Source organism: Acanthamoeba castellanii (genome assembly GCF_000313135.1).
Source record: "Acanthamoeba castellanii str. Neff unplaced genomic scaffold scf7180000084645, whole genome shotgun sequence".
Lineage (NCBI taxonomy): Eukaryota > Discosea > Longamoebia > Acanthamoebidae > Acanthamoeba > Acanthamoeba castellanii.
The window spans coordinates 166,170-190,576 of NW_004457313.1; the positions used below are offsets into that span (position 1 = coordinate 166,170).

Sequence of the window (24,407 nt, forward strand, 5' to 3'; positions counted from 1 at the left end):
CCGGTTTCATTGGGACCTGCACCCACCTTCTCTTCCTCCAGCCGCATCCTCGCTTTTGTCTTGACTTCTTGTTTTTGGTTTGTTTGCTAGGCAGTGGCCGACGGAAAAGGTTTGTTTTATTCCTGCTATGGCCATTGGCTCCGCTATCACCAGGGGGGGGGGCTCTCATCAACGCGACTTCTTGCGTCCGCCAGCGCCCTTCTTCGACGCGGTGGTGCCTTCGCCCGCCTGCTGCTCCGCGGCGCCCTTTTCCTCACTCGGCTGTTCTCCGCCGGCTGCAGTCTTCTCCTGCGCCTCTTCGGTGGTCTGGCCCTTCTCCTGCCCCTTCTCACCACCTTCTTGGACGCCCTCCTTCTGCGCGCCTTGCTGGTCCTCGCCTTCTTTCTTCTCGGCCTTCTGTTGGGCCTCCTCCTTGGCGGCGCCGTACTTGGTGCCGTACTCGGTCAGCAGGTTGCGTGGCAGCACGTAGGACGCCTTCTTGTGGCGCAGCTTCCCGTCATCCATCAGCCGCTCGAATGCCTGACCGCGACACGACACGACAACATCAGCCCAAGAGCGCACATGAAACATGGAACAAGACGACGGTTGGTACCTGGTGGAGGTGGTTCCTGACCAGTCGGTCATTGGCCGGCATGTCGAAGTGGTCGTGGATGTACTTGAAGATGGCCACCCCGCTCGCCTTGCCGTTCTTGCCCACCTTGACCAGCGCCTCGGCTGTGACCACCCACATCAACATCCGCCAAGTGAGTAGCATGGGCGCGCCTCAACGCTTGGGGGGGGGGTACGAACCGATCATGTCCTCGTAGGTGGGGTGGCGATGGGTCTTCCGCGCTGGCAGCTTCCGGGCTCGCCTTCCTTGCGGCTCCTCTTCGTGCTCCTCTTCGTGCTCCTCCTCGCGCCCTCTCTTCCTACCTCTTCCTCCAGTTCGCCTTTCCTCTTCCTCTTCTGGGCCTCTTCTCCTCAGCTTGAAGCGTTGGGTCGTCTCGCCGCCGCCGCGACCATAGTCGGCGCCGCGTCGCCGAATCGGCATGCGCCGGCCCGTGATGAACTCCTCGTCCTCGTCCAGCTCCTCGGGGGCGCTCATCAGCCCCTCGCCCTCCTCCTCTTCGGTGTACCCTTCTCCCTCTTCCTCCTCCAGCTCCTCGGGGGAGTAGTACTCATGGCCCTCCTCTCCTTCTTCTCCTTCACCTTCTTCTTCCTCCTCTTCGCGGCCGCGCCGACCGGCGACCAGGTCGCGCCTCCTGGTCATCTGGCGCCCTCTGCGCTCTTCGCCGTAGCCCGCCAGTCGACGCTGGCGCTGCTCGCGGAAGCGCTCATACTCTTCATTCTCTTCTTCTCCTTCGGAGGGGTAGTGCTCGCTCTCGGGCTCCTCTTCCTCCTCCCTATGTCGGCGGCGACGAAGGCCGACGGGACCCGTAGGATAGGCGATCCGCTCCATCTCCCGGGCGGCGGGCCGCATGTGCTCCCGCGCCCGGCCGCGGCGCCGCCGCTTGGCCAGCATGTACCGATCGAACTCGTCCAGCGGGTGGGCCTCGTACTCCTCTTCGGCCGGCGGCGCGGCGCTGGCTACGGCCGCGGGGCGCTTGCCGGTGGCGGGGTACTCCCTGCGCCGGCGGGCAGTCTCCCTGTAGACATCGGGTGAGGGCGAGCGCGCACGGCGGCGCCCGACACGCATCGGGCTGGGCATCCGCTTCGCGTAGTACCGACCGCCGCCGCCACGGCCTTGCTCATCGTAGTGACGTCGCCCGGCGCCTCCCGTGGACTCGCGCAGGTCGTACCGAGTCTGTTCGAACTCGGGCTCTTCGTAGCGGGTGATCCGCCTGCCCTCTCTTCTCTGCACGCGCACTGGGCGAGTCGCCATCTGTGTGTGGTCACGGGGACATTTAGAGGACATCAGCGACAACAGAACACGCACAGGGCTGAGCGGTTGTACCTTGCCTTGGTCAGGTGTGTGCAGGAAGCAGTAGTGCTGTGTGGAGCAGCTCGATCGCGTTTCGTTTTATGAGCCCGCATGTACAACCAGGCCGCCAGAAGGGGGCGATGCGGAGAGGAAGAGCTGCCGGCATCCTGTGGAAAGAACCAACGAAAAAAGAGACAGGGACCATCGGGCGACGGATCGAATCCCGACCAGACCAGCGCAACCAACTGGTTTGTCTTGTTCAGAAGCTGAGCTGCTGCAAAACAAAAAGGTGACCAGTTTCGTGTGTGACGCCCTTGCTATGCGCCCGTGTGCTGTTTCTTGTACTTCTCGCGAAGGGCGGTGGAGCTGAGCTTGCCCTCCCTGGGTGAGTTCGCCACATACGCGTGTTAGCTGCAGACTTCTCGTGAGAGACGAGGCGAGAGAGACGGTTACCCGAGGCCTGGGGGCGCGTGGACGAGCTGCACGACGATCACCTCCAGTGGCTGCAAGCCGTTGGCCTTCCGCTTCTCGTTGATGTCCGCTGCCCCCTGCGGACGAGCTCACAGTTAGTCACCACGCACGAATTAGAGCCCCACGCTTTTGCTGGCCTACCTTCTGTGTCTCCTCAGACACGATGATGGCGTTGAACGTGGGTCCGGTGAGGGTTGGCCCGTAGGGGTCGTTGATCTCGATGGTCTGCGTGACACCGATAAGAACACGACCAGGGCGATCACATGAATTGAACAATAAAAGCATCAACGCCCAGGCACCTCATAGGCCACGGAGGGGTTGATGGCGTTGAGGAAGTCTACGGTCGTGGACGCGCGCTGCTGGTAGGGCTGCATGACATCCCCGTGCTTCTTGTTCTTCAGCATCTCATCACCTGGTGCACACGATAAGCGCTCAGCCACGGCATACGAATCTGCTCTTTTAGCAGCCAGAGACACGTACCAGTGATACCCACGACCATCTTTTGCTCAGTAGAGAGCACGGCGATCGTAAGCATGATCTGCACGCACGCCGTGTGAGTGACCAGAAGATGACCACAAGTGGTGCGCTAAGCAGGGGTGTACCTTGTGGCCTGCGTGCAGTCGGTCGAAGGTACCGCCCAGCACGGTTTCCTTGTATGTGGGAAAGCCTGATGGCCACCACGGGCAAGAAGGAAGTGCAGCTGTGGTGAGTGTGCGCGCAGATGGTGGTGTCGAGGGGAGCAGGCGGAGCGGACCCTGAGTGAGCGACTGTAGGGCCTGATCTGTGCAGGTGACGGTCTCCAGCTGATCAAAGGCCAGAGCCGGCAGGCCTTTGCTCGATCGCGCAGCGTTCACCTCCACCTGGGCCTCGACCGAGACTTTGGCATACGCGATGCGTCAGGCCAGCACGTGGGGGGTACCCGAACGCAACGAGTGGGCAGGAGAACTGTTGTGTACCGGGCGCGAGGGTCAGCAGCACAGCGATGTCGCGTAGGTCGGTGCGAGGGTCATAGTTGTGGAGAGCAAAGGGTGGCAGCACCACGACCTCCAGCTCGTCGTCTACTTCCATCGCCGCGGCATAGTACCCGGCCAGCACCTCCTCCAGCTCCTTCTCCTGAACACGGCCAGACACGACATGGTGCGTTAGAACGATGACTACACTCCACATGTGGTGAAGGAGAGGGGGGGGGGCACACCGACACTTGGTGCTCGGCTCCGACAAGGAGGAGGTAGAGCCGGGTGGCGGGTCCGCGCTGCAGATGGCTTCGCGCCTCTTTGATGAGGGCCACCACCGCCTGCGGCTTTTCATGAGGCCACCCAAAGGGTGCCTCCACCAGTGCCGCACCCGCCAGCTTGCTCACGCCCTCCATCTTTTCCTTTCGCTGATATTTTTCACGTTTCTATTCTTTTTGCGCGGGCAGTGAGGTATCTTTTGCTGTGGCTGTGTTACATCCTCGCCTGCTGATGACGTGGCTCTGCGAGCAACACCATTCGCTGTATCAAGACTACGTGCCACACCTGAAGAAGAAGAAGACTTGATTTTTGTTCATTTACTTGGACAAGGGAAGAAGGAGAGGGAGGCGCGGGACTTGGTCTGTACAGCGTTCATATAAACAAAGGAGAAGGAATGGAAGGTGGAAGGAGAAGAGGTAAGGCGGATTAGAATACAGGGAGGAAGAGGCTGATACTGCCCCAGAGGCATACGACGCCGAGCGAGATGACCGTGTTGGCGGCCGGCGAGAAGAACAGCGCATACCACCAGTGGAGGGTCATCAGCGAGCCGTAGGCCACCAACGGCACGAACTGCAGCACGGCCCACAGCCTGCCCATCCCTGTGGAGAGGAAGCCAAATGTCAGTGTGTCTTGTTGAACGCGGCGGAGAGTTGAATGGAGGCCAACAGGAGAAGAAGAGGAGAGCATGTACCAGCAAGGGACAGGTAGCAGAAAACGACAAAGGAGAGGACGAAGAGGTGAATGATCTGCCATGTCCTGAGGCCGGGCGTGTCGAAGTCATCGGCCTTGGGCGCAGCGAACTCGCGAGTCGACGAGAAGAACTCGCACAGCTGTTTCTCCAGTAGGTCCGCCAACGCGTTCAGGAGTTCCCTCGCCGACAGCGGCTGCGGGGCGGTGCGAACTGGCTCGACCAGGCGAGGAAGCTCCTCCCTAAACTGCGCCGCGACCGCATTCGCAGATTGAGTCTCGAGCAGGGCGATCTTCTGCGATTGGAGCGCCACCGTCGCCTCCAGCTGCCGCAGATGCTCGCGTTGGTAATCTTCCAGATGCTGGACGTATTTGCCGCTCTCGATCTGGCGAAGCACAGCGGGGGGGGGGGGATGAGCGCTTCGGAAACCATCAACTCACAAGGCAGGACCCGAAGGCAAATACCATCTCATGACAGCCGACGTAGTAATATCGACATCGCATCAGGGTGTGCTTGGCGTAGGTGGTGTCCTCTTCCTTCTTGGGTGAGATCATGGCCGAAGAACCCATAAGCCCCGAGTTGGTGCGCCTCCGCGTCGGAAGGTTGTCCGTTTCGCCTCCCATCTTGTCTTCTACAGGGCAGTGGCGGGGATGATGTGAAATGCGGTATCTACAGAATAAATGTGTTTGTGCACAGGATGCGCGGAGACTCGAAGGAGCAAGTGAAGTGGACCGACGTATGTTCAACTTGATTGTTCCTCGCCCATTCGAATCGAGGAGAGATGCTTGCGGTCTTGCGTTGGCGTCAAGTTCTTTGCTCGTTTGCTCGTTTGCGCTTTGGAGCCTCGAATTTCTTCGACACCTTCGCCCCCAGTAATAACCCACTGGAAACCGGACAGCCAACCACCGCGCCTTCACCGCCAATCCCAACTTATCTACAACAAAGAGCGACCACCAACTACAACACCGCCTCACCCCCTTGTGTTCCACGCCACATCCCCCGCCTGTACAAGTATTGTATTATATTATATAGAATTAATTTACTACCACGTTCTACACGTGTTGGTTCGGCTCGCTGTGGCCCTCCTCTTCTTCCTCGCTTACCCAGTGGCTCTTGACCTCGCTGAAGAGCGAACGCTCGGGACCGGTGAGGATGTAGCTCCGCAGCTCCTCGTCGGCCATGTCGCTCTCGCCGAGCTCCTCCGAGTGGGAGACCGGCGGGAAGACCTCGGCCAGGTTCTCGCCCAGCTCGTAGCTGCCATCCAGGATGAGCGCCTCGCTCACGCCCAGTAAGAGGCAACGCTCGATCTTCCAGTCCTCCTCGTCGAGCTCCTCCTCCTTCTTGATCGGTTGGCTCACCTCGCCTTCGCTCTCCACCTTGCAAGGCTTCGGCTCGCGCTTTCGCTTCCTGCTGGCCGCTCGGCCGCGCTGGATGGGTGACGGCTGCTCGGCGTACACCATCTGCACAGGTGTAGTTGGTTCGACCTCCCTCTCGAGCTTGACCGGAAAGAGGTCCGGAAGCACCAGCCCCTCGGCCTTGATCTTCTCGCCCGTCGCTCCCAGCACCTGCATGGCCTTGGGAGATTTCTTCAGCAGCAAGGCGAGGCGCTGTTTGGCCTTCACGAGCTTCTCCCTCCTCCGCTGTCGTCCCGCCTGAGTGTGCAGCAAACAAGAAGACGATGGTGAGCGTCAGCTTCCTTAAAGTGCGGTGCAAGCAAAGAAGCGTCGCAGAGCTTACCTCAGCGACTGTGAAGGAGCGAGGGTCGACGATGCCGATCTGCGATTTCGCCTTCAATTTGATTGTGGCCTCGTCCAGTCTCATAGAAGGAGTAGTCGTCGTGGTTATCGAAGTCGAAGTCGCCTCGACCCCGTCGGCAGTAGACTCCTGCCTCTCGCGCTCTCGCTGTGCGTGCTCCTCCATTAACACCCGAGTGACCTCCTCCTTCTTGGCGTCGGTGATACATGCCGTCGCCTTGATAATCTGATCGGCAAAGTGATGCAGGTTCTGCCTGTAGCACACGCGCAGAGCGGCATCTATCAGATCGCTATTACCATGCAGGGGAATGCTATTGGGCTGATGAAGGGCATCGGCAGTACCTGGTCACCGTGCCCGACGGAAAGGGAAGATACTCATCGGCGCAGCGAATCATAGCCTTCTTCAGTTCGGCGACTCTCTCCTTAACGGTTCTTAATTTGACATCAGGGTGCATCATCAGCTGCGGGCCTACGAAAGCCGTGGATGTAGCGCATTAGTACTGGTAGCTTTGCCCTAGGCGCTAAGCTGAGAGGCATAGCCATAGAATGAGGGTGGAGGCAACGAACTGATCTTGATCTTGGAAAACTCGGCAGCCAGCATAACGGAGGCCAACGCTACGCCGGCCCTCACCCTGCCTTCCATAATCCATTCCTTGTCTGCTATGTACTCGAGTATCGCAATGGCCAAGTTGCGGAGAGCCTTGCGTTCCTGTTGGAGGAGCAGAGGGCCACGTTAGCGACGGTTTCCTGATCTACGATGCAGAAGGAGATCATACCGGCGTGGAAAGTTTGAGCTTGCTCACGGCTGGTTCGATGAAGAGGATAGGATCGACTTCATGGTTGCCGATATTCAAGTGTCGCTTCATCTGCGTGAAGGACTTGCCGACCGCGTATGGACCTTCGCCCACAGCCATCTGCATGGAGAACGCGACAGTGATGTGAGAGTGCGTGAGTTCCGAAGTGCAGAGCATCGAGGACGATAACAGTTCCGGGGTAAACGAACCGCGACAGTGCCAAGCGTGACAGGCTTCTCCTCTTCTCTGCACACGGCGTAGATGATGGCACCGGCGAGAGGCTTGACGCGACTAAGAACGGAATTGTGGTGTAGCTCCTTCTCTCTGCTCCTCTTCTCGAGGCCCTTTCGCTTCTTCCTCTCCTCCTCGGTCTCCGCGTTCTGCATCGCATCTGCGTCCTTCCGTTGCCTTTTGTAGTGCCTCTTGCTATCGTCCAGAAAGCCAAGCACTTGCCCCATGATGTAGCACATGCGCCGCCTGGAGTTGCTCCCAAGGCCCAGTTGCGGACCCACGTTGTCAAAGATGCGTGTCATGGCATCCTAAGATGAGGGAAGTGAAGGAGGGTCACAAGAAGACATGGCGCGCAGGGTCGGTTTGGGGTGGGTACCTGCCGACTCTTGGCCCGAACGGCGGAAGAGAGAATGTGGCTATGTATGCCGCCTCCGTATATCAAGTGGCCTTCACCGTTGTCGCCCACCCCAACGAAGGTGCCAGACGATTGGTTGATGATTGCTCCCGAGGTAAGGACCTGCTTCTCGCCCTCCTCGACCAATTCCAGGGTTGCGTCCAGGACCCAGCCACATCCCATGCACACCAAGCCCTCCCCGTCCACCTGCTCAGCACCGGCATGGCCGCAGTGGCGGCACTCCATCCTCTATGTTTGTTTTTCTTCGCGCGTTCGCTTTTTCTCTATTTATTTGCCATTCCCGAGCTGATGGAATGCGAAAAATGCAAGAATTATTTTTTTGAATTGTTTTTGTATTTTTGAATAAAAGGACTAAAATACTGTGGCGAGATGAGCTGCTTCGTGTCCGCTTAGAAGTTGAGCTTCTTGGGCGCCTCCCAGAGGAAGTCGGGGTCGTTGCGGCCGAAGTGACCGTGGTAGGCGGTCTTCTCGTAGATGGGCCTCCTGAGCTGGAGATCGTTGATGATCTTGCCAGGGCGAAGGTCGAAGTTGGACTTGATGATGGCGAGGAGATCCTCGTCGGTGCGGCCACCCTGGGCGGTACCGTAGGAGTCGACGAAGACGGAGAGGGGGTGCGAGACACCGATGGCGTACGAGACCTGCACGAGGGCGCGGTTGGCGAGGCCGGCGGCGACGAGCGACTTGGCGATCCACCTGGCGGCGTAGGCAGCCGAGCGATCGACCTTGGAGGGGTCCTTGCCGGAGAAGGCACCACCACCGTGGGCGCCCCAACCACCATAGGTATCGATGATGATCTTGCGGCCAGTGAGACCGGCGTCACCCTGGGGACCACCGATGACGAACCTGCCGGACGGGTTGAGATGGAAGATGGTCTCGGCGTCGAGGAGGTGAGCGGGAATGCTGGGCTTGATGACCTCCTCCATGAGACCCTTGCGGATCTCCTCGTTGGTCACGTCCTCGGAGTGCTGGACGGAGATGACCACGGTGTGGACGCGGAGGGGGATGAGGGTGCCGTTCTCGTTCCTGTACTCGACGGTGACCTGGGTCTTGGCGTCGGGGCGCATCCACGAGAGGATGGAGTTGTTCCTGACCTCGGTCATCCTCTGGCAGAGGCGGGTGGCGAGGACGTGGGTCATGGGCATGAACTCGGGGGTCTCGTTGGTGGCATAGCCGAACATGTGGCCCTGATCACCGGCACCGAGGTCGTCATCGGAACGGCCGACGTGCACGCCCTGAGCAATGTCGGGGCTCTGCTGCTCAATGGCAACGAGGATGTTGCAGGTCTTGTAGTCGAAACCTGCGATTGATTACATCGGAAAAGCGAAATTAGAAATTAATTTTGGCCGGAAATGAAAATTGACGTTCGACGGTTGGCGGCGGTGTTAGCTTACCGATCGAGGAATCGGTGAAGCCGATCCTCTTGACGGTCTCACGGATCACCTTCTGGTAGTCGAAGGACGACTTGGTGGTGATCTCGCCGAACACCATCACCATTCCGGTCTTGCTGGCGGTTTCGCAAGCGACCTTGCTGTAGGGATCGTTGGCAAGGCAGGCATCCAGGATGGCATCCGAGACCTGATCGCAGAGCTTGTCTATTATTATTATTCGCAGCGGAATCCAACGTTAGTCTTGCCTTTAGCACCAATCTCAACTCTCATCTTCCAAAATTGAAATAATCGCGGGGAGAATCGACGATCCTCTCCCGCCGGTAGGTGAGAAACTGAGAGCCGCGTACCAGGGTGGCCCTCCGACACACACTCGGAGGTGAAGAGGAAAGTCTTGGAGGAAGCCATGTGGAAGGGATGTGGTGTTTGGACTGAGACAGCAGAGGTGGACTGGACACGCGCCGAGAAGACAAAGAAGCAAAGACAGGAGTTTGCCCCTATTATTCTTTTTCTCAGCCAATCAGCGGCGCTGTATGATTGTTTTTTCCGTCCCACCAAAACGCCGGACGCAACCGGTTCGAGACTCTCGGAAGCGACGTCCTCCGGCGAACGGAGGCAATGAGGATAGTTGCGGCCAGCCCTTATGTCGCCATAGGCTCCTGGGCCTACAACCGGAAAACGAACCCGAAGACCACCCTCGCCGGCGGCCAGCAGGCTTGGGGCAATCTCAGCAAAGCAGTGCGGGCTAACGGCTGTCAAAGTCCGTGGGCAGGCGACGTGGCCCAGAAAAAACGGGAAGAGGTTGAACGCCACAAGCCTCTTCAACTCCTGTGCCCGCCGTAGCTGGCGTTCTCTGTTGCCTCACCAACAAATGGTTGCTCGCCGTTTTGTCCTCAGCGTGGGGTTGGGTGGTGCGCGGGTGCCGGTGCCTGTTCGCGTACTGCAGGCTCTTTCCTTTTCTCTTTTCGCTGAATGTTGATGAAGGAGGGAGAGAAACGAGCGATTTATTCTTCGCTTGGTGTGACGACGTAGCGAATGTCTCCTCCTTCCTTCACCATGCCGAATTTTCGCTTCTGTCGGATGATCTTGTCCTCCACCGCAGCCAATTCGACCTCGCCTTGCCGGAGCAGGTAGTCGATTTCGCTTGGCTTCTTCTCATCCATGCGATCCCTGAAGAGGGTGCGCACGTTGTCCTTGCACGCCTCGATCAAATTTTCCCTCTTCTGCGCAACTTGCTCGATTTCAAGAATCTTCTCTCGCGATACGCCATGCGAGGTCAATTCGCGGACCATCTCCGTTCGCATGAACTCGCGCACTCCTGGAGAGTCCACATACGGTCCGGCAAGACCGATCGCACGCTTGTACAACCGCAACACATCCGCTCTTCGGGCGTTCATCTTCGACAAGACACGAAGCCCAAAAACCCACAAAAATACGTCTCTATCATCAAAAGAGGGCAACCGCCCTAACAAACACGATGACACCACGCGTTGCCTTGCTAGCTCAGTCGGTAGAGCGTCAGTCGCATAATCTGAAGGTCGTGAGTTTGATCCTCACGTGAGGCACTCCCCTTTTGCCACCTATTGCAGTGAGGGTCCTGGCCAAAGTGAAGTGGACAGAAATCTGGTGGTTAGAATGTGCTGTGGAGAAGGATGATTAACTTGGCCTATTTGATGTTGCAGTGCACCAAGCCAAGCTGGTGCATGCATGCAAGAGCCTAACCATGGTTCCAGTGTGATTGATTTTCAATCAGCATTGCAAGACCATTAAACACTTCATGCAAACCCTAACCACTGAGGAACTGCTTACCTTGAGTAGACCCTTCATGTAACCTCTAAGATGCCCCAAATGTGCAGGCTGGAAGGACCTGTCCAGCAGGGATACTCCAGTTCCATGCCATACTCATGGGTCACTTCATTAATCCCAGCAGCCACATCCCTAATAGGGACCAAGCTACAAGCTTGGCCATCTGAGCAGCTAGTTGCATTGATGCATTAACAAACTGTGGGTCACTGAGAGTTTGTAGATCCAACTATTTTCAGCCTCATTCTCATAATCAACAAAGCCAGACCTTACACACTGGTGACTTGACTACAGTGGTGCAGGTGGAGGTCTTTTTGGGGTTAGTGGTTGTAAAAGAGCTCAAAAAAAAAAAAAAAAAACTACATTCAGGCATGCTCAACAGCAGATTGCAAAACAAATAAGTAACATCTTTCTGCCACAATTTTTGCTGGTTGGGGCAGCATTTTTGGTCCCACCCACACTGCCATATTTTTCTGTAACACCAATAGTTGTTAGAAGAAAGACTGTATCTCACAGAAGAAATTTCATTCCACATCATTTATGCACATTGATGGTGTCCACAGTGGCAAAAAGATATGCAGGTCACACAGGAATTAAACCTGGGCAAAAAAAATATGCATCCGCCGGGAATTGAACCCGGGTCTCCCGCGTGGCAGGCGGAAATCTTGCCACTGGACCACGGATGCCTTGCTTGCCTGAAGGTCGCTGCCAGCAGGCAAAATGCTCGTTATTTACATTTCAGGATGTCCCTGCCACCACAATGCAATGCAGGGCAGACTTTGCATTTGCAAAAACTACTATGTACGTGTCTGTACATATATGTACAAAATATCAGCTGGTTGTTTGATGAGAAGTTGTTTTCCAAAAAAAGCTCCCATTTTTCATATTTTCTGTTTTGACACCTATTGTTTGCTGATTTCTGTACATTTTAGCAATCCAACATGTGGATGGGTTTTTTGTACAGACCAACTTACCTTTTTTTTAGCTTTTCTGAGCTTTTTCTGCACATATTTCTGAAAACACACAAACACCCATTTATCAACTACAAAATTCACTCAACAAACAGAGGCCATTTCTTGCTTTTTTCTGGTGCATAGATTTGTGTTTCATCCAGATGGGAGTAAAAATGATTCCGGCGAGTGTTGATCTCGCGACCTCAAGCGTGTTAGGCTTGCGTGCTACCGTTGCACCACGGAATCTACTGCCATTGAGCCCAAAAGTTGAGGCGAGGAGAGTGACATGCACAGCTGTGGCAGCTTGCAGCCAGTACCAACACACTGGGGCAGGACTGGCTGCCATGGCACCTCCACACTCCTGCTGACATTGCTTCCTTCACTCTGTTTTTCTGTATCCACCAAGAACATTCTTTTTTGCAGGTACTGGATTGGCACCAAGTAAAATGAGGCCCAATAAGACCCACAAGTACAGGACTCTGGTTTGTGCTTTTCGGTGCTTGTTATCCAGAATGAATCTGTTCTGCAGCAAATTTGCATTCGGCACATCAGAAGTCCCCTGTGGTGTAGTTGGCTAGCATTTCCGCCTGTCACGCGGACGACCCGGGTTCAAATCCCGGCGGGGGAGATCTTCATTTTTTTGCTTGTTCCTCTGGGGGCTTTTTCCCCATGGCCACACCCCAGGTGAACAATTGTCTACATGGTCAAGGATCCAAAGTGCCCCAAGGGGTACCCCCTACCCAGGTTAAAAATCTTAGCAGGTGAGTTCAAGGTTGGTTTAATCTTGTATTGAAAATGCAGGCCTTCATTTCCACTTTCTTGTAACTTGTGGTAATTTGAAATGAGAGGTCACAAATGACTGTGGAATTTTTGTTGTGCTAAAATCATGTGAGATTTGACATTTTTGATTTACAGGGCAGTTGAGGGCAGCATGTTGGCCACTGATTATGGAATTGATGGAGGGCATGAAAGCAAAAGCAAGGTGCAGTTTGAGGTTGTTCAAAGGACTTACACAAAACAAGCAAAGTTCTGATTTTCCAGATAATGTATGTGTACATAATAAACTAAGTATTGGTAGGTCAAACATGTAGTCATTGTGTATGTGTATGTGATAAAGTAAGTGTCTGGTTTTACAGTTTTTGTTGTTGTGTATGCATAGGTGCAAGTCACCCTGCCATCAGCCATGGCCAACAGCAAGGAACTGTTGAAGCTCCTGAAGGTGGCAACTGCCCCATTGCATACATGCTATTATCAAAGCCCATTATGCTTTGAAACTGCAGGACATCCTATTGTGTACATGTATATGATAGAATGTTTGCTAATTTATGTCCTCCTTGCCCCACAGATCATGTGAAGATGAATGCTGCAACAATTTGATATCAACTGAATGACAAAGAGCAGCTCCAGGCCACCCTCACAGTGAGCAGCCACCTCCTCAGGAGGCCAAGAAGTAAGAGATGAAGGGCACTCGCCACACTGAGATGTGACAAACAGCCCCTCTGAATTGCTTGTGTACAGAATAAAAATTGACTTTTTGTCCAGTTAAATCCCAGCAGCCATGATTTTTCCTTTTATGGTTTCTGTGTGCCAGTGGTTCAGGAAAGGACCGAAAAAAACGTGCATAGTCATTATGGACATGGATGCAATAAAGTAAGTGTACCAAAACATGTACATGATAGAAATTGGTCATTCCAGACCTTGACTGATGGCCCAGTTACAGCATCATATCTCTCATTATGATGGTATTTTAATCTGCCATTTCTCAAGATGCTCCCAATTTTGTCTTGCTATTCTTAAAATAAAACCATTTTTGTGTTGTCAAAACTATTTTTATGAGCTTAAACTGACAAACAAAATCACTTTTCAAAATGACTGGACCTCTCATTTCAAATGACCACAAGTTTTGTGTGATTCAAGTTATGTGCTTTTAGGAGATTGAACATTTTCAAATATTAGTCCAGCAAAAACTCAAAAGTGGGTTGAAATGAGTGATAATTAGTGTTTGGCCACTGTGACCAAAAATAAATCAGCAAGTCAGTGATAGTGTAAGTAATGGGGGTGTAGCTCAGATGGTAGAGCGCTCACTTAGCATGCGAGAGGTAAAGGGATTGATACCCTTCTCCAATATTTTTTCTCCAGTCTTTGTTTAAGATGGCAGCTGTTGCTGAGCACAAGGCTGTGCACAAAGTGGTTGTGTTAAGCTGCAGTTACAGTCTGTTAAACACAAACAAAACAACTAAAAAAACTCAATGATAGTACCAAGTGTGGCTCAAAAGGTAAATGAAGGGCATTAATCTTGGTCAGAATTCATGAATGTGAAAGGAGACAACATGGCATTGCAGAGCCAAGGACATCCTGAAATGTAAATAACGAGCATTTTGCCTGCTGGCAGCGACCTTCAGGCAAGCAAGGCATCCGTGGTCCAGTGGCAAGATTTCCGCCTGCCACGCGGGAGACCCGGGTTCAATTCCCGGCGGATGCATATCTTTTTTGCCCAGGTTTAATTCCTGTGTGACCTGCATATCTTTTTGCCACTGTGGACACCACCAATGTGCATAAATGATGTGGAATGAAATTTCTTTTTTACTTTTCCTTTGAAGGACCACATCTTGAACTGAGCCTTCCCAGTAGGGCCTCCCAAACAGTTAATGCCATTAAGTACTATTTAGCATAAATCAGGGGTGTAACAGGTGTGTTGCTCAGATGGTAGCTTAGCATGCAGGAGGTAAAGGGACCAATATATATACCCTTCTCCTCCAATGAACTTTTTTCATGATGGAGGCACCATCCCAGATCACATAACTGTCACCAGCCTTGCTAGCTCAGTCGGTAGAGCGTCAGTCTCATAATCTGAAGGTCGTGAGTTCGATCCTCACGTGAGGCACTCTCTTTTTCGACCCACATTCCTGTTTTTCTGCTCCGCGTGGGGTGCTGGCGCCAGCAAAACCAACTTGCAGGATGTTGCGGTCAGGCCGCTGGCGTTCAGTGCCGGCGGCGTGGTACCCTGGTTGTTTGCCACCAACCCTCTCTGGTAGAGCTGCGTCTCTGGCCACCACGGCAAATGCGCGACGATGGGCTGCTGCATTCAACGAAAGATTTTGCCTCATCCGACGATGCACACCACTCACCTGCGCTTCCGCCTCCCCTCCCCCCTCCTTCGTCATGCCACGGCGCCTCGCCTACTCCACTACCCGTTCCTCCTCCCTTCCACTGCGGCTGCCCGGAAAGAGCATCGCCGTGAGCGACGAGGAGCGAAGGATCTTCGAATACCTTGTCGATGTGGTCAAGGCCAGCAACCTCAACTCCGAGCTGCGCGTTGCGGGCGGTTGGGTGAGAGACAAGGTAAGGCCCCTTGATTTAGCCCTCCGACCACCTCCAACCTACCTTCTACACGCCGGCGTTGTCATTGCCTCACACGCACGCGCGTTCAGCTCTTGGCCGCGGGAGGTGCAGCTCCGGCCAGCGCACCAAAGCAGCAGGAGAAGGTGGACTTGGACATCGCTCTCAACAACATGATGGGCCAGGAGTTTGCCCGCTGGATCTCGCGATACAACAAACACCACAACCTGCCCACATCCAAGATCGGTGCGGCCCCAGAAAGAAGTGGAGTGAGGCGCGTGCGTGCGCGCAGCGACTGACACGCGGCGTGGGTGCGGGCGCAGGCATCGTGCGGATCAACCCCGCCAAGTCCAAGCACCTGGAGACGGCAGTGGTCTCTATCTTCGGGCACTCGGTGGACTTGGTCAACCTGCGCACGGAGAGCTACCGCCCAGGCAGCCGAATACCGACTGCCGTGGTACGGCGTGGTGTGCGCACCATACGCATACGCACCACCGCACACGCACACGCACTTCTTCACGCGCGCGGTGTTGGGGTGTTGTGCAGGGGTTGGGCAGTCCGAAGCAGGACAGCTCTCGGCGTGACTTCACGATCAACGCGCTCTATTACAACATCAGGGAGGATCGCATCGAAGACTACACGGGCCACGTACGTGACATGCTCGCGCCCAACAACCTCGTCAACACGGTCAAGCGCTGGTTGTTTGTCTGCGCGTGCGAGCGCTTTTGCCCCTCCGCTTACACTAACTCACTGCGCAGGGCCTGGCTGACCTCGAGGCCGGCCTGCTACGCACGCCAGACGAGCCCCTCGCCACCTTGCTCGACGACCCGCTGCGGTGCCGCACCCACCACCCCCACTGCAGCGTTTGGTCGTACGGGCCGACTGATACTTTCCTCGCAGAGTGCTGCGCGGAGTGCGGTTCAAGGCCATGCTGGCGTTCCGCTTCGTCCCGGAGCTGGCCGAGGCCATGCAACGACCTGAAGTCCACGTACGAGTTCAACGTACCTGAGCTGCTACAGCTCATCATCACCCTCACCATCATCGTCTTGTCTTACACGCGCGCACGCTCTCTTGAGCGCAGGAAGCGCTGAGGGCAAAGGTGAGTCGACAGCGCGTGGGCCTGGAGCTCAACAAGATGCTCCGCCTGGACACCGAGAAGGCGCTCGACGCGCTCGAGCAGATCGCTGCGCTGGACCTCCACGACGTAATCTTCCCTCTGCCGCCCTACCTGCCCAGCAGCGCGGGCCAGGACGTCGACGTTGTTGGCAGCAGCCCCCAAGGCCAGCCGCCGCAGCGACGGCCCCTGCAAGACGCCACCGGCGAGGAGGTCATCGTCGGCTCCTGGTCCCCGGATCTCAAGCAAACCGCGCTGCGTTGTCTGCGCGAGCACTTCAGGTTAGTGCATGCCCCGCCTGTGCGCGTGTGCGTGCGGCAGAGCGCTCAACGTGTGTGTGTTCCCCCAGGCTGGTCAACGAGGCGCCGAAGGGCACTGAGCTCGTACAAGCCCTGCCATCCGTGTCGGGAGGCATGCCAGTCGGGAATGGCCTCGCGCTGGCATCCGCGTTCCTCATGCCCGCCCTGCTCAACAACATCGGCGCCAGCGACAGCAGCATGGCGCACGCAACCGGGGCGGGCGACGTCGATGACGTGGAACCGAACGGCGGGCGCGGCGAAGACGAGCTGAGCTATCTGGAAAATAACAGGATCAGGGGCCACACGGAGGCCGTCTTCAAGCTGGGCCTCGCCGTACGTCAGCCACCACCCTTCCTGTCGCTTTCCCCTGTGGGCTCACCGCGCTGGCTGGTCACGCCTGTGCAGCTTTCGAGTGAGCAGGCCAGCTGCGTCGCTGGCGTGCTGATCGCGACCAAGCGCCTGCTCCCGCTCATCGAGAAACTTGCGGCCGAGGTGGAATCGGGGAGCGAGTCTCTGCCGCGCGTTCTGCACAACAACCGAGTGGAGCTGGGCAACTGGATGCGCAGCATCGAGCAGTACCACCACGCACGCACGCACGCACTGGGCCACGAGCGTGCGTTGATGCCTTTTTGCGTTTGCGCACAGGACGACGGGAGGCCACGCTTGGGAAACGGCTGCGCGTCTGGCCTTTGTTGCCCGGACGCACCTGCTCGGCTTGCCGCCTTCGCCTGGCATTGATGACGGTACCACCGCATATTATTTTGTCATTTTGTCAAAACACCAGCCTGACCCTTGTTCGCTGTAGGCAACGCGTTCGTGCAGGCCATGAAGGACTCTGGCCTGGTATCGTTGAGCGGAATCCCGCCCCTGCTTTCGGTACCTCTCACGCACGACACACACACGCCACACGCCACACACACCACGCAATACCGTAAAGCGCGTCTTACGGTAATCACGTGTGCGCGTACAGGGTCGTGAGATCATGGAGATCTTGCAGGTGAAGCCAAGCCCGTTTGTCGGTACCTTGCCCGCACCTATCTTGTGCGATCGCCTCCCGCGGCAGCAGTCACTGACTAACGCCACGCGTCCCAGGCGAGGTCAAGGCCAAGCTGATCTCCTGGCAGTTGGCCAACCTCGACCAGTCGACCAAGGACGCTGCCATCGCCTACGTCAAGACGCTCAAACCCTCTTCTTCTTCTTGAAGAAGACACAACACAACACAAAGAAAAGAAAAAGAATTAAAAGAACCTCCTTTTATTTGGGGCTGACGTTGAGGTGGACGGGCGGGAGGGCGTAGAGGACGAGGTTCTTGCCCTCGAAGTCGAGCGTGGCGGTCTTGATCCGGTCGGGCGCCTTGGCCGTCAGGTAGGCCACGAACTGCTGGTAGGTGGTGACGGGCGCCCCGTCCAGCCGTCGTCGCGGGAACTGCTTGTGGTACACACAGCACGGCACAATCGCGAACCCCTTGTTCCTGCACCCCGCGCCCACCACCTGACGTAAGCCCGCGCGTGCGGTGGTGCGCGTGCGGTGGTGCGGTGTGGTGGAGATCGAGTATACCAGCGCAGCGCAAAGTCCACGATGGCTTCGGTGGCTTGATCCGGGTGCAAGCCCACGATGAGGGAGCACTCCGTCACCAGCTTCTGCACGGCAGGCCAGTGCACGAGCCCCTCATGGCCGTTGCTCGTACCGACCGTATTACTCCCCGACCCGTCGTCCTCCTGCGGCATGGAGTGCCCGTCCTCGTTGATCTCGGTCTCCGCTTCGTCATCGCCTTCTGCCTGTGCCACCAGGCCCTTTTCCGTCCATGCGACAGCCCGCGCCGTTGAGAGCATGGCCTGGAACCCTTCTGCAGCCTCCTGCAGTTGTGTGTGTGTTGTGTGTTGTGTGTGTGTGTGGCCACAGTGTGAGCCGCCAGGAGCGCCTGGAATGGGTTTGACCACGGACGAGAGAGAGAGAGAGAGACGAACGTCGACTCGACCCTGCTGGTGGAGATCGAGTAGCCGCAGGAGGTGGTCGTCGAAGAAGGTGCGCAGGTGCCCGGGAGTCCGCACGTGCGATGCATCGGCAGGCACTGGCAGGTGATTGTAGGCCTGCCACGGGCCCGTCCTGTGGTAGATCCCCACCAGCAGCCTGCGCACGCGACAAAAGTGTGGTGTGTGTGTGTGTGTGTGTCATCAAAAGCGTGCAAAAGCGCGCGTGTGTGCGTTGGCTACGCACCGCTTAATGAAGCGGTCGAGCTGGAGGGGCCGCGGGTCGACGACGGTGGTGGGCACGCCGGTGAGGTTGGCCAGTTCGAACGAGAGCTCGCCCTTACCACCGGCAATGTCCAATAGTCCCGTGCCCGACCCTAACACGTCCCGTCCGAACGTATCCGCAAGCCATCGCCTGCCCACCCCCCATACACCACACACGCAAGCGTCAGCACCCTTCAGCCCCGAGGCGTCGGCCCGTGCCGCGTCGCACCGGAAAGCGCCCGCCTTGCTTCGGTTCATGATCTTGTTCCTCCGCCCCGCTCCTCTGTTCTGTTGTCGCTCGTTGCTCAGCCTACGATGCCGGGGCTGGTCGAGTTAGCAAATAAATAAATAAAAAATTAAAAGAAATAATAACAATAACAATAATAAATAACAGGGCTGGTGAAGGTACTTGGTGAAGGCAAGTCGACGATCCTCGGCAAGGCTGGAGGAGGTGGAGGTGGCAGTAGCGCTGCCACTTCCGGCCTCTGCCACGGCCGCTACCGCCTGCTCCGGGTGTCGGAAGCGGCACCGTTCTGCGTAGAGACACCACCCCATCCGCTGCCAATGCCTGCACACCGGCACCACGGGCGCCTCCACCACTTCGCCAGGCTCGGCCACTTCCATCTTTTATCTTTATCTAAATGATTAAAATGAAACGAAAGGAAATGGAAAAGGAAAAAGAGCATACGGCGGAATGTACAACGTGTCGGCATATATAATAAATGTTAAGTTATATGTTGATCAACATGATGATGGTACAATGTGTACAAGGGATTACATTTTCTGGAAGATGGTGGTGAAGAGGTACTTGGGGCCGTCCTTCTTAGCGTTGACGCTCAGATGGAGGGGAAGCATGGAGCCGTCCTTGTGGACGCACACCAGATCGCGCCCCTCACGCAACACACCCGCATCCCCGCTCTTCAGGAAGCCCTGAATGAAGCCCTCGTGTTCCCTGCAACGATGACGATGATAGAAACAAAAAAAATTTAACATTAAATTAAGAATGAGTGACACGTCACATGGCCGGGTGAGAATGGGAGAGGCGCGTACTTGGCGGTGTCGGCGGGCATGAGCATGACTCTGCTGCGACCGATGACGTCGATCAGGTTGTAGCCCAGCAAACCTGTCAGCGCGCTGTTGAATCCGTGGATCTTGCCTGCGGAGAGGTGTGAGACGTGCGCGCAATGCGGAGGGAGAGAGTGTGCGGAGCGTACCAGTCTCGTCGCTGATCATGGCGGGAACGGCGAGACCGTCCATAACCTCGCGCTCCTGCTGCAGGACGGTCTTCTTCTGCTCGAGCTCTTCCTCGACGGCCCGCATCACGCCGGTGAAGTAGCGCTGATCGGGTCCGATCTGCTGTTCGGTGAGCGACAGATGCACCGGCACGATCTCGCCGTTCTTCTTCTGGGCCACCACGTTGCGGCCGACTCCGACCACCTTGCCCTCACCCGTTGCCATGTACCGCTGAATATAGCCGTCGTGTTTATCTGAACACGTTCGATAGGCAGCGCAGTTGTGAGTAAGCGCACACGCACACACACACACACACACACACAGGCACAGGCACAGGCACACTGGTTCTGGGGGTTTTACCTGCAATAGAGGCCGGCATGCACATTTTGATGTTCTTGCCGACGACTTCTTCCTTGGAGAACCCGAGCCGCTCGCTGGCCGCCTTGTTCCAGAACTTGATGATGCCGTTCTGGTTGATCACCACCGTGGAGTCGAGCAGGCAGTCGAGCAGACCGAACATCGCCATGTCGCTGGGCGAGGCGGTCGACACCCCGCCCGCTGTCGACGTCGACGCAGACTCGACCGCGGCGGCCTCGCGAGTGGCTTCAGCGGTGATCAAGCGGATGGTGGCGGTGAAGAGGGTATCGTCGTTGGTCTTGCTCTCGCTGATGGAGAGATGAATCGGGAACTCGTGGCCGTCCGAGTGTCGAGCGTTGACCTGGCGGCCAATGCCGATGATGTGTCGCTTCTTGGTGCGCTTGTAGGTCTTCAGGTAGCCGTCGTGACTGAGGGCCACATCGGGCGGCATGAGCATGTTGACGTTCTTCTTGAGCACCTGCTTCTTGCGATAGCCGAAGATCTCCTCGGCCTTCTTGTTGAACACCAGAATCTTGCCCTTGGGGTCGATCGTGATCACAGCGTCGATCATCGTGTCCATGATGTCTGCGTTGCGCTTGGTGATCTTTTTCTTCTTCTCCGACAGCAGCAGCTTGAGCGACCCTACGCACGTACAGATACGGGGAGCGGTCAGCGCGACCGCTGCTGGCAGCATTCCCCATCAGCACATCTTGTGTAACGAACGCACCTTCGCCGGACCAGTTCTTGATGGCGCTGCGGAGGCCCTTGGTGGTCTTGACACGAATGAGGTCGCCCTCGGCGTCCTTGTACTTGATCTCCATCATGCGGCCGTACTCCTTCTTGATCTTCTTCCCCAGCTCCGCGAACTCCACCAGCGGCGACACGTGCAGCAGCGAGATGTCATCCTTGAACACGCACTTGAGCGTGATCTGTGTGGCCCATGGGAATGAACGGCCGGGTGCGTCAGCTGTCACTCATCAGTTCCTTCTCACACCCAGCGCCTAGTTCGCACCTTGTCCTTCTTCAATTTCGCCTGATAGCCCTCCGAGGCCACACTGGCGCTGGCGCTCGACTGTGGCATTGTAATGACACGTCAGCAAAAGGCAAAGTTGAGAATGTGAAATAGAAGAGAATAGAAATAGAAGAGGAAGAAGAAGTGGAGAGAGGGACGGGCGGGTCCACCTTGTGCGAGGCCTTGGAGTTGGTGGAGTGGGAGGACTGGATCGAGGAGTGGGAGGACGAGTGCGACGAATTGCCGTCGTCGTCTTCGCCCATCGGGTCCAGCCCGTGCTGCAGCATCTTGACCCGCCGCTCCAGCTTCTTCCTGTGGCCCACCTGAACACCCGTGCCCATGGTCAGGTCTCTACATAAATATATCCGTATAAATGCCTCAAGGTACATAGCAACCAAGAGTTCGAACGTACTTTGTTGATGCCGAGAGAGATAAAGTCGGCGTTGTCGAGTTCCTTGAGTTCGGCACCGGAGACGGCGTTCTTCATGAACTCGGCCCGGTACTCGCTCAGGGAGAGCCAGTCGAGCCACACGCCCACGTCGGAGACGGTCCACTCCGACGGGTCGGTGCGCTTGAGGCGCGACAGGCCGTAGGCTGTGGAGCACTTGGAGTTATCCATTGCGCGCTCGTGCTCGAGCAGGCCGTCGAGCGTCAGCGGAGTCCCGCCATCGCTGCTGGTCGAGACATTGGAGAACTGTCCGGACCACCGCTTGGGCACGCTCGTGCTCGTGCTCTTGGCCGACTTTGTCTCCTTTCCCTTGCCGCGCAGCGCCTTCATCTCTGTGTGCGATGATGGTCCAAGACTACACGGTGTGTGCGGAAGAAGAGGGAGTGGAGTGAGAAGAGTGTTCCTCTGCAGGTGTTTCTGGTTCAAAGTTAGCCGTGTCGGGGTTGCGCAAGACTATTTTAATGATCTCTGTCCTTCCAGCACTTTTTACCGAAAACTTCCGGTAGTTTCGGCTGGCTCCACCAATCGAGCTTCAGTTTGGCCCACATTCCTCACATTCGTGAGGGCTCTGCTTTGGCTGGCAACGCAGGCCTTGCGGTCTTAGGTGTAAGCACTGGGAATTAGGGGCGGCGCAGGAGACTCGTGAACTGATCCAGACAATCAATCAAATCATTACAACATGTCGTCGTGGAGATCTGCTGGCTTCTCTTACCTGCGCTACTCCAACACCTGCGCCATCCTCACCCGCAGGGCGCTCAAGGAGCCCTTCCGCGCCAAGGCCGCTGAGAGGGACAGCGTCAACATGAAGGTCGAGCAGTGGATCCTCGGCAAGGGCCAGGACAAGGTCGACGTCAAGAGGGCTAACGAAATCGCCGGCTCCGCTGGCCACTAAGTGCCCCGCTGCGAACCTTGCGAGAGGAGTACTTCGATCGATGCAGTCGGCGCGGTCCTTCACGCCTGTAAAGACCCCAAGTCATAAATCCCCATTCCTATTCTTGTCCTCACGTATTTATTGCTTAGGATGGCCATTCAATTTGCCCCCCCCCTTCCTGCATTCGCTTGTATTCGCATACAATGCTACGTTGCAAAATTGTTCATCTACTCTTAACCTACTACTTTCTAACGTATATCGGTTGTGGAAAAACTGCAGAAGGCGATGATTGTTTTCTGTTTCTGCGTTGCAATTTGTTGAATTGTTTCTTCTCCGCTCCGTGCACACAAGATGTCAGCCTCTGGCATCGAAGCGCAGGACGACTTCATTCCTCTTTCAGACACTACCACTGCCCCTGCCACCAAATCGCCAGCCAAGGGTAAGGGCAAGCGATCAGCTCCGGCGGCCGCGTCGGCAAATGCTGCCAAGAAGAAGGCCGCATCCAAGACGGCTGAGAATGGCAACAAGAAGAGGAAGAGGGACCAGGTGAAGAAGGAAGTGAAAGAGAAGCCACCCGTAGAGATTGTGCCGCCGGAAGATGAGCAAGAGGAGATTAAGGAGCTCATCGAAGATGAAAATGGCGAGGTGAAGCTGGTGCCCCTGGAAGAGGTGAAGAAGAACAAGAAGCGCCGAAAGACCACCTCGGCTGACACCGGAGAGAATGCTGAGGGCGAGAACGGCGAAAATGGCGATGCCACGGCCAAGAAGAAGAACAAGAAAAAGGGCAAAAAAGACCAGATGGAGGAGGAGGAGGAAGAAGAAGGACCCAAGAAGCGATACATCCTCTTCCTTGGTATGCCTCCAGCCTCGTCTCCCCTATTATACATTGTGATTTTATTTAATCGCGATTTCCTTCTGTTTCTTGTGTGGTGCAGGCAACCTCTCGTACGAGGCCACCAAAGAGAGCATCACCGAACACTTCCGTGCCCTGGCAGGTGCCCTTCCACTCCACTTGCCACTACTTGCGGGAGAGTGTGAGTGCACTCACTCTCGCATCTTCACGCGCCTGGACAGACAACATTGTGGACGTGCGCCTGCTGACAAAGAAGGGAACCAACGAGCCTCGTGGCTGTGCCTTCCTCGAGGTGCAGGACTTCTTCGCCTTGCAGGTACCGTCTCCGTTTATCATCATCATCTTCTTCTTGGCACTCTCCTTTGGTTCTGTGCGGCTCGCGGGGCTGTGAGCCATTGTTGGCCCTACCCACGCAAGGCCTCACTCCTCAAATCCCAACCGCAGAAAGCGTTGAAGATGCACCACACCAACATGGACGGCAGACAGATCAACGTGGAACTCACTGCCGGAGGTACTTACCAAACACTGGCCGATGCCGAGGTGCTTCTGGACACTCCATGCTCACAGTGTCACCGTTCCCTCGCACACACACACCACACACACAGGCGGAGGTAACAGCGCCGCTCGCAGGGAAAAGATCGACAGCAAGCGAGATAAACTTCAAAAGCAGAGGGTACGTTTCAACATCGCCACGGCCCGCTCGTTGCTTGCCTCATGCACAGATCTACCGTCTGTCATGCTGATCTGACTATCCTCTCTCTTTCTCCCCCCAACCACACTTATGCGCGCGTATGTGTTAACCAATCAACAGGAGAAGCATTTCAAGCAGAAGGTCATCCAAAAGAAGCAGGAGAGCGCCGAATACGCGGCGCAGACTTATGGCACTGCCTACCAAGGCGGCGGTGGTGATCGCGAAGACGGCGGCGGCTTCCGAGGCGGTCGCGGCGGTGACGACCGCGAAGACGGTGGCGGATTCCGAGGCGGCCGTGGCGGCGGCTTCCGCGGTGGGCGAGGCGGCGGA

The 24,407-nt window shown here is 56.2% G+C and overlaps 11 protein-coding genes across 11 annotated transcripts in view; 3 read left to right on the top strand and 8 right to left on the bottom strand.

The window, feature by feature from the left end:
- Positions 1–168: 168 nt before the first annotated feature.
- ACA1_091630 (linker histone H1 and H5 domain containing protein) lies at positions 169–1,861 on the bottom strand (the record flags this gene model as incomplete). Its single annotated transcript, XM_004334618.1, has 3 exons — positions 169–519; positions 593–714; positions 790–1,861. 3 exons carry the CDS (start codon positions 1,859–1,861, stop codon positions 169–171), a joined length of 1,545 nt encoding a protein of 514 aa, XP_004334666.1.
- A 356-nt stretch (positions 1,862–2,217) lies between these two features.
- On the bottom strand, positions 2,218–3,740 carry ACA1_091640 (cytidylyltransferase; the record flags this gene model as incomplete). The annotated part of the gene is made up of 9 exons (XM_004334619.1): positions 2,218–2,281; positions 2,354–2,448; positions 2,513–2,596; positions 2,671–2,783; positions 2,852–2,909; positions 2,974–3,038; positions 3,126–3,248; positions 3,328–3,484; positions 3,567–3,740. The coding sequence occupies 9 exons, from the start codon at positions 3,738–3,740 to the stop codon at positions 2,218–2,220; spliced, it is 933 nt and encodes a 310-aa protein (XP_004334667.1).
- Positions 3,741–4,029: 289 nt separating this feature from the next.
- Positions 4,030–4,914, bottom strand: ACA1_091650 (uncharacterized protein; the record flags this gene model as incomplete). Its single annotated transcript, XM_004334620.1, has 3 exons — positions 4,030–4,202; positions 4,295–4,676; positions 4,756–4,914. 3 exons carry the CDS (start codon positions 4,912–4,914, stop codon positions 4,030–4,032), a joined length of 714 nt encoding a protein of 237 aa, XP_004334668.1.
- A 429-nt stretch (positions 4,915–5,343) lies between these two features.
- ACA1_091660 (uncharacterized protein) lies at positions 5,344–7,710 on the bottom strand (the record flags this gene model as incomplete). The annotated part of the gene is made up of 7 exons (XM_004334621.1): positions 5,344–5,943; positions 6,029–6,299; positions 6,388–6,514; positions 6,613–6,754; positions 6,822–6,959; positions 7,049–7,378; positions 7,447–7,710. 7 exons carry the CDS (start codon positions 7,708–7,710, stop codon positions 5,344–5,346), a joined length of 1,872 nt encoding a protein of 623 aa, XP_004334669.1.
- Positions 7,711–7,874: 164 nt separating this feature from the next.
- On the bottom strand, positions 7,875–9,278 carry ACA1_091670 (ATP:L-methionine S-Adenosyltransferase; the record flags this gene model as incomplete). Its single annotated transcript, XM_004334622.1, has 3 exons — positions 7,875–8,782; positions 8,877–9,077; positions 9,221–9,278. The coding sequence occupies 3 exons, from the start codon at positions 9,276–9,278 to the stop codon at positions 7,875–7,877; spliced, it is 1,167 nt and encodes a 388-aa protein (XP_004334670.1).
- Positions 9,279–9,874: 596 nt separating this feature from the next.
- Positions 9,875–10,267, bottom strand: ACA1_091680 (uncharacterized protein; the record flags this gene model as incomplete). Its single annotated transcript, XM_004334623.1, has 1 exon — positions 9,875–10,267. One exon carries the CDS (start codon positions 10,265–10,267, stop codon positions 9,875–9,877), a length of 393 nt encoding a protein of 130 aa, XP_004334671.1.
- Positions 10,268–14,788: 4,521 nt separating this feature from the next.
- Positions 14,789–17,580, top strand: ACA1_091690 (tRNA nucleotidyltransferase/poly(A) polymerase family domain containing protein; the record flags this gene model as incomplete). Its single annotated transcript, XM_004334624.1, has 13 exons — positions 14,789–14,968; positions 15,103–15,211; positions 15,289–15,422; positions 15,512–15,613; positions 15,724–15,800; positions 15,866–15,953; positions 16,047–16,360; positions 16,429–16,711; positions 16,784–16,953; positions 17,024–17,121; positions 17,184–17,254; positions 17,349–17,397; positions 17,471–17,580. 13 exons carry the CDS (start codon positions 14,789–14,791, stop codon positions 17,578–17,580), a joined length of 1,785 nt encoding a protein of 594 aa, XP_004334672.1.
- A 52-nt stretch (positions 17,581–17,632) lies between these two features.
- ACA1_091700 (zinc finger domain containing protein) lies at positions 17,633–19,236 on the bottom strand (the record flags this gene model as incomplete). Its single annotated transcript, XM_004334625.1, has 6 exons — positions 17,633–17,849; positions 17,936–18,234; positions 18,346–18,508; positions 18,596–18,763; positions 18,842–18,922; positions 19,022–19,236. The coding sequence occupies 6 exons, from the start codon at positions 19,234–19,236 to the stop codon at positions 17,633–17,635; spliced, it is 1,143 nt and encodes a 380-aa protein (XP_004334673.1).
- Positions 19,237–19,386: 150 nt separating this feature from the next.
- Positions 19,387–21,992, bottom strand: ACA1_091710 (PAS domain Sbox domain containing protein; the record flags this gene model as incomplete). The annotated part of the gene is made up of 8 exons (XM_004334626.1): positions 19,387–19,564; positions 19,663–19,768; positions 19,827–20,099; positions 20,206–20,844; positions 20,930–21,131; positions 21,215–21,274; positions 21,373–21,537; positions 21,627–21,992. 8 exons carry the CDS (start codon positions 21,990–21,992, stop codon positions 19,387–19,389), a joined length of 1,989 nt encoding a protein of 662 aa, XP_004334674.1.
- A 349-nt stretch (positions 21,993–22,341) lies between these two features.
- ACA1_091720 (ATP synthase subunit epsilon, mitochondrial, putative) lies at positions 22,342–22,554 on the top strand (the record flags this gene model as incomplete). The annotated part of the gene is made up of 1 exon (XM_004334627.1): positions 22,342–22,554. One exon carries the CDS (start codon positions 22,342–22,344, stop codon positions 22,552–22,554), a length of 213 nt encoding a protein of 70 aa, XP_004334675.1.
- A 330-nt stretch (positions 22,555–22,884) lies between these two features.
- Positions 22,885–24,407, top strand: part of ACA1_091730 (RNA recognition motif domain containing protein) — a gene marked incomplete at both ends in the record, with an annotated part of 1,698 nt that continues 175 nt past the window's right edge. Inside the window, 6 exons of the mRNA XM_004334628.1 lie at positions 22,885–23,386; positions 23,469–23,528; positions 23,608–23,702; positions 23,831–23,897; positions 23,992–24,059; positions 24,198–24,390. Coding sequence (XP_004334676.1) covers positions 22,885–23,386; positions 23,469–23,528; positions 23,608–23,702; positions 23,831–23,897; positions 23,992–24,059; positions 24,198–24,390 — 985 coding nt within the window. The remainder of the gene's footprint in view (positions 23,387–23,468; positions 23,529–23,607; positions 23,703–23,830; positions 23,898–23,991; positions 24,060–24,197; positions 24,391–24,407) is intronic.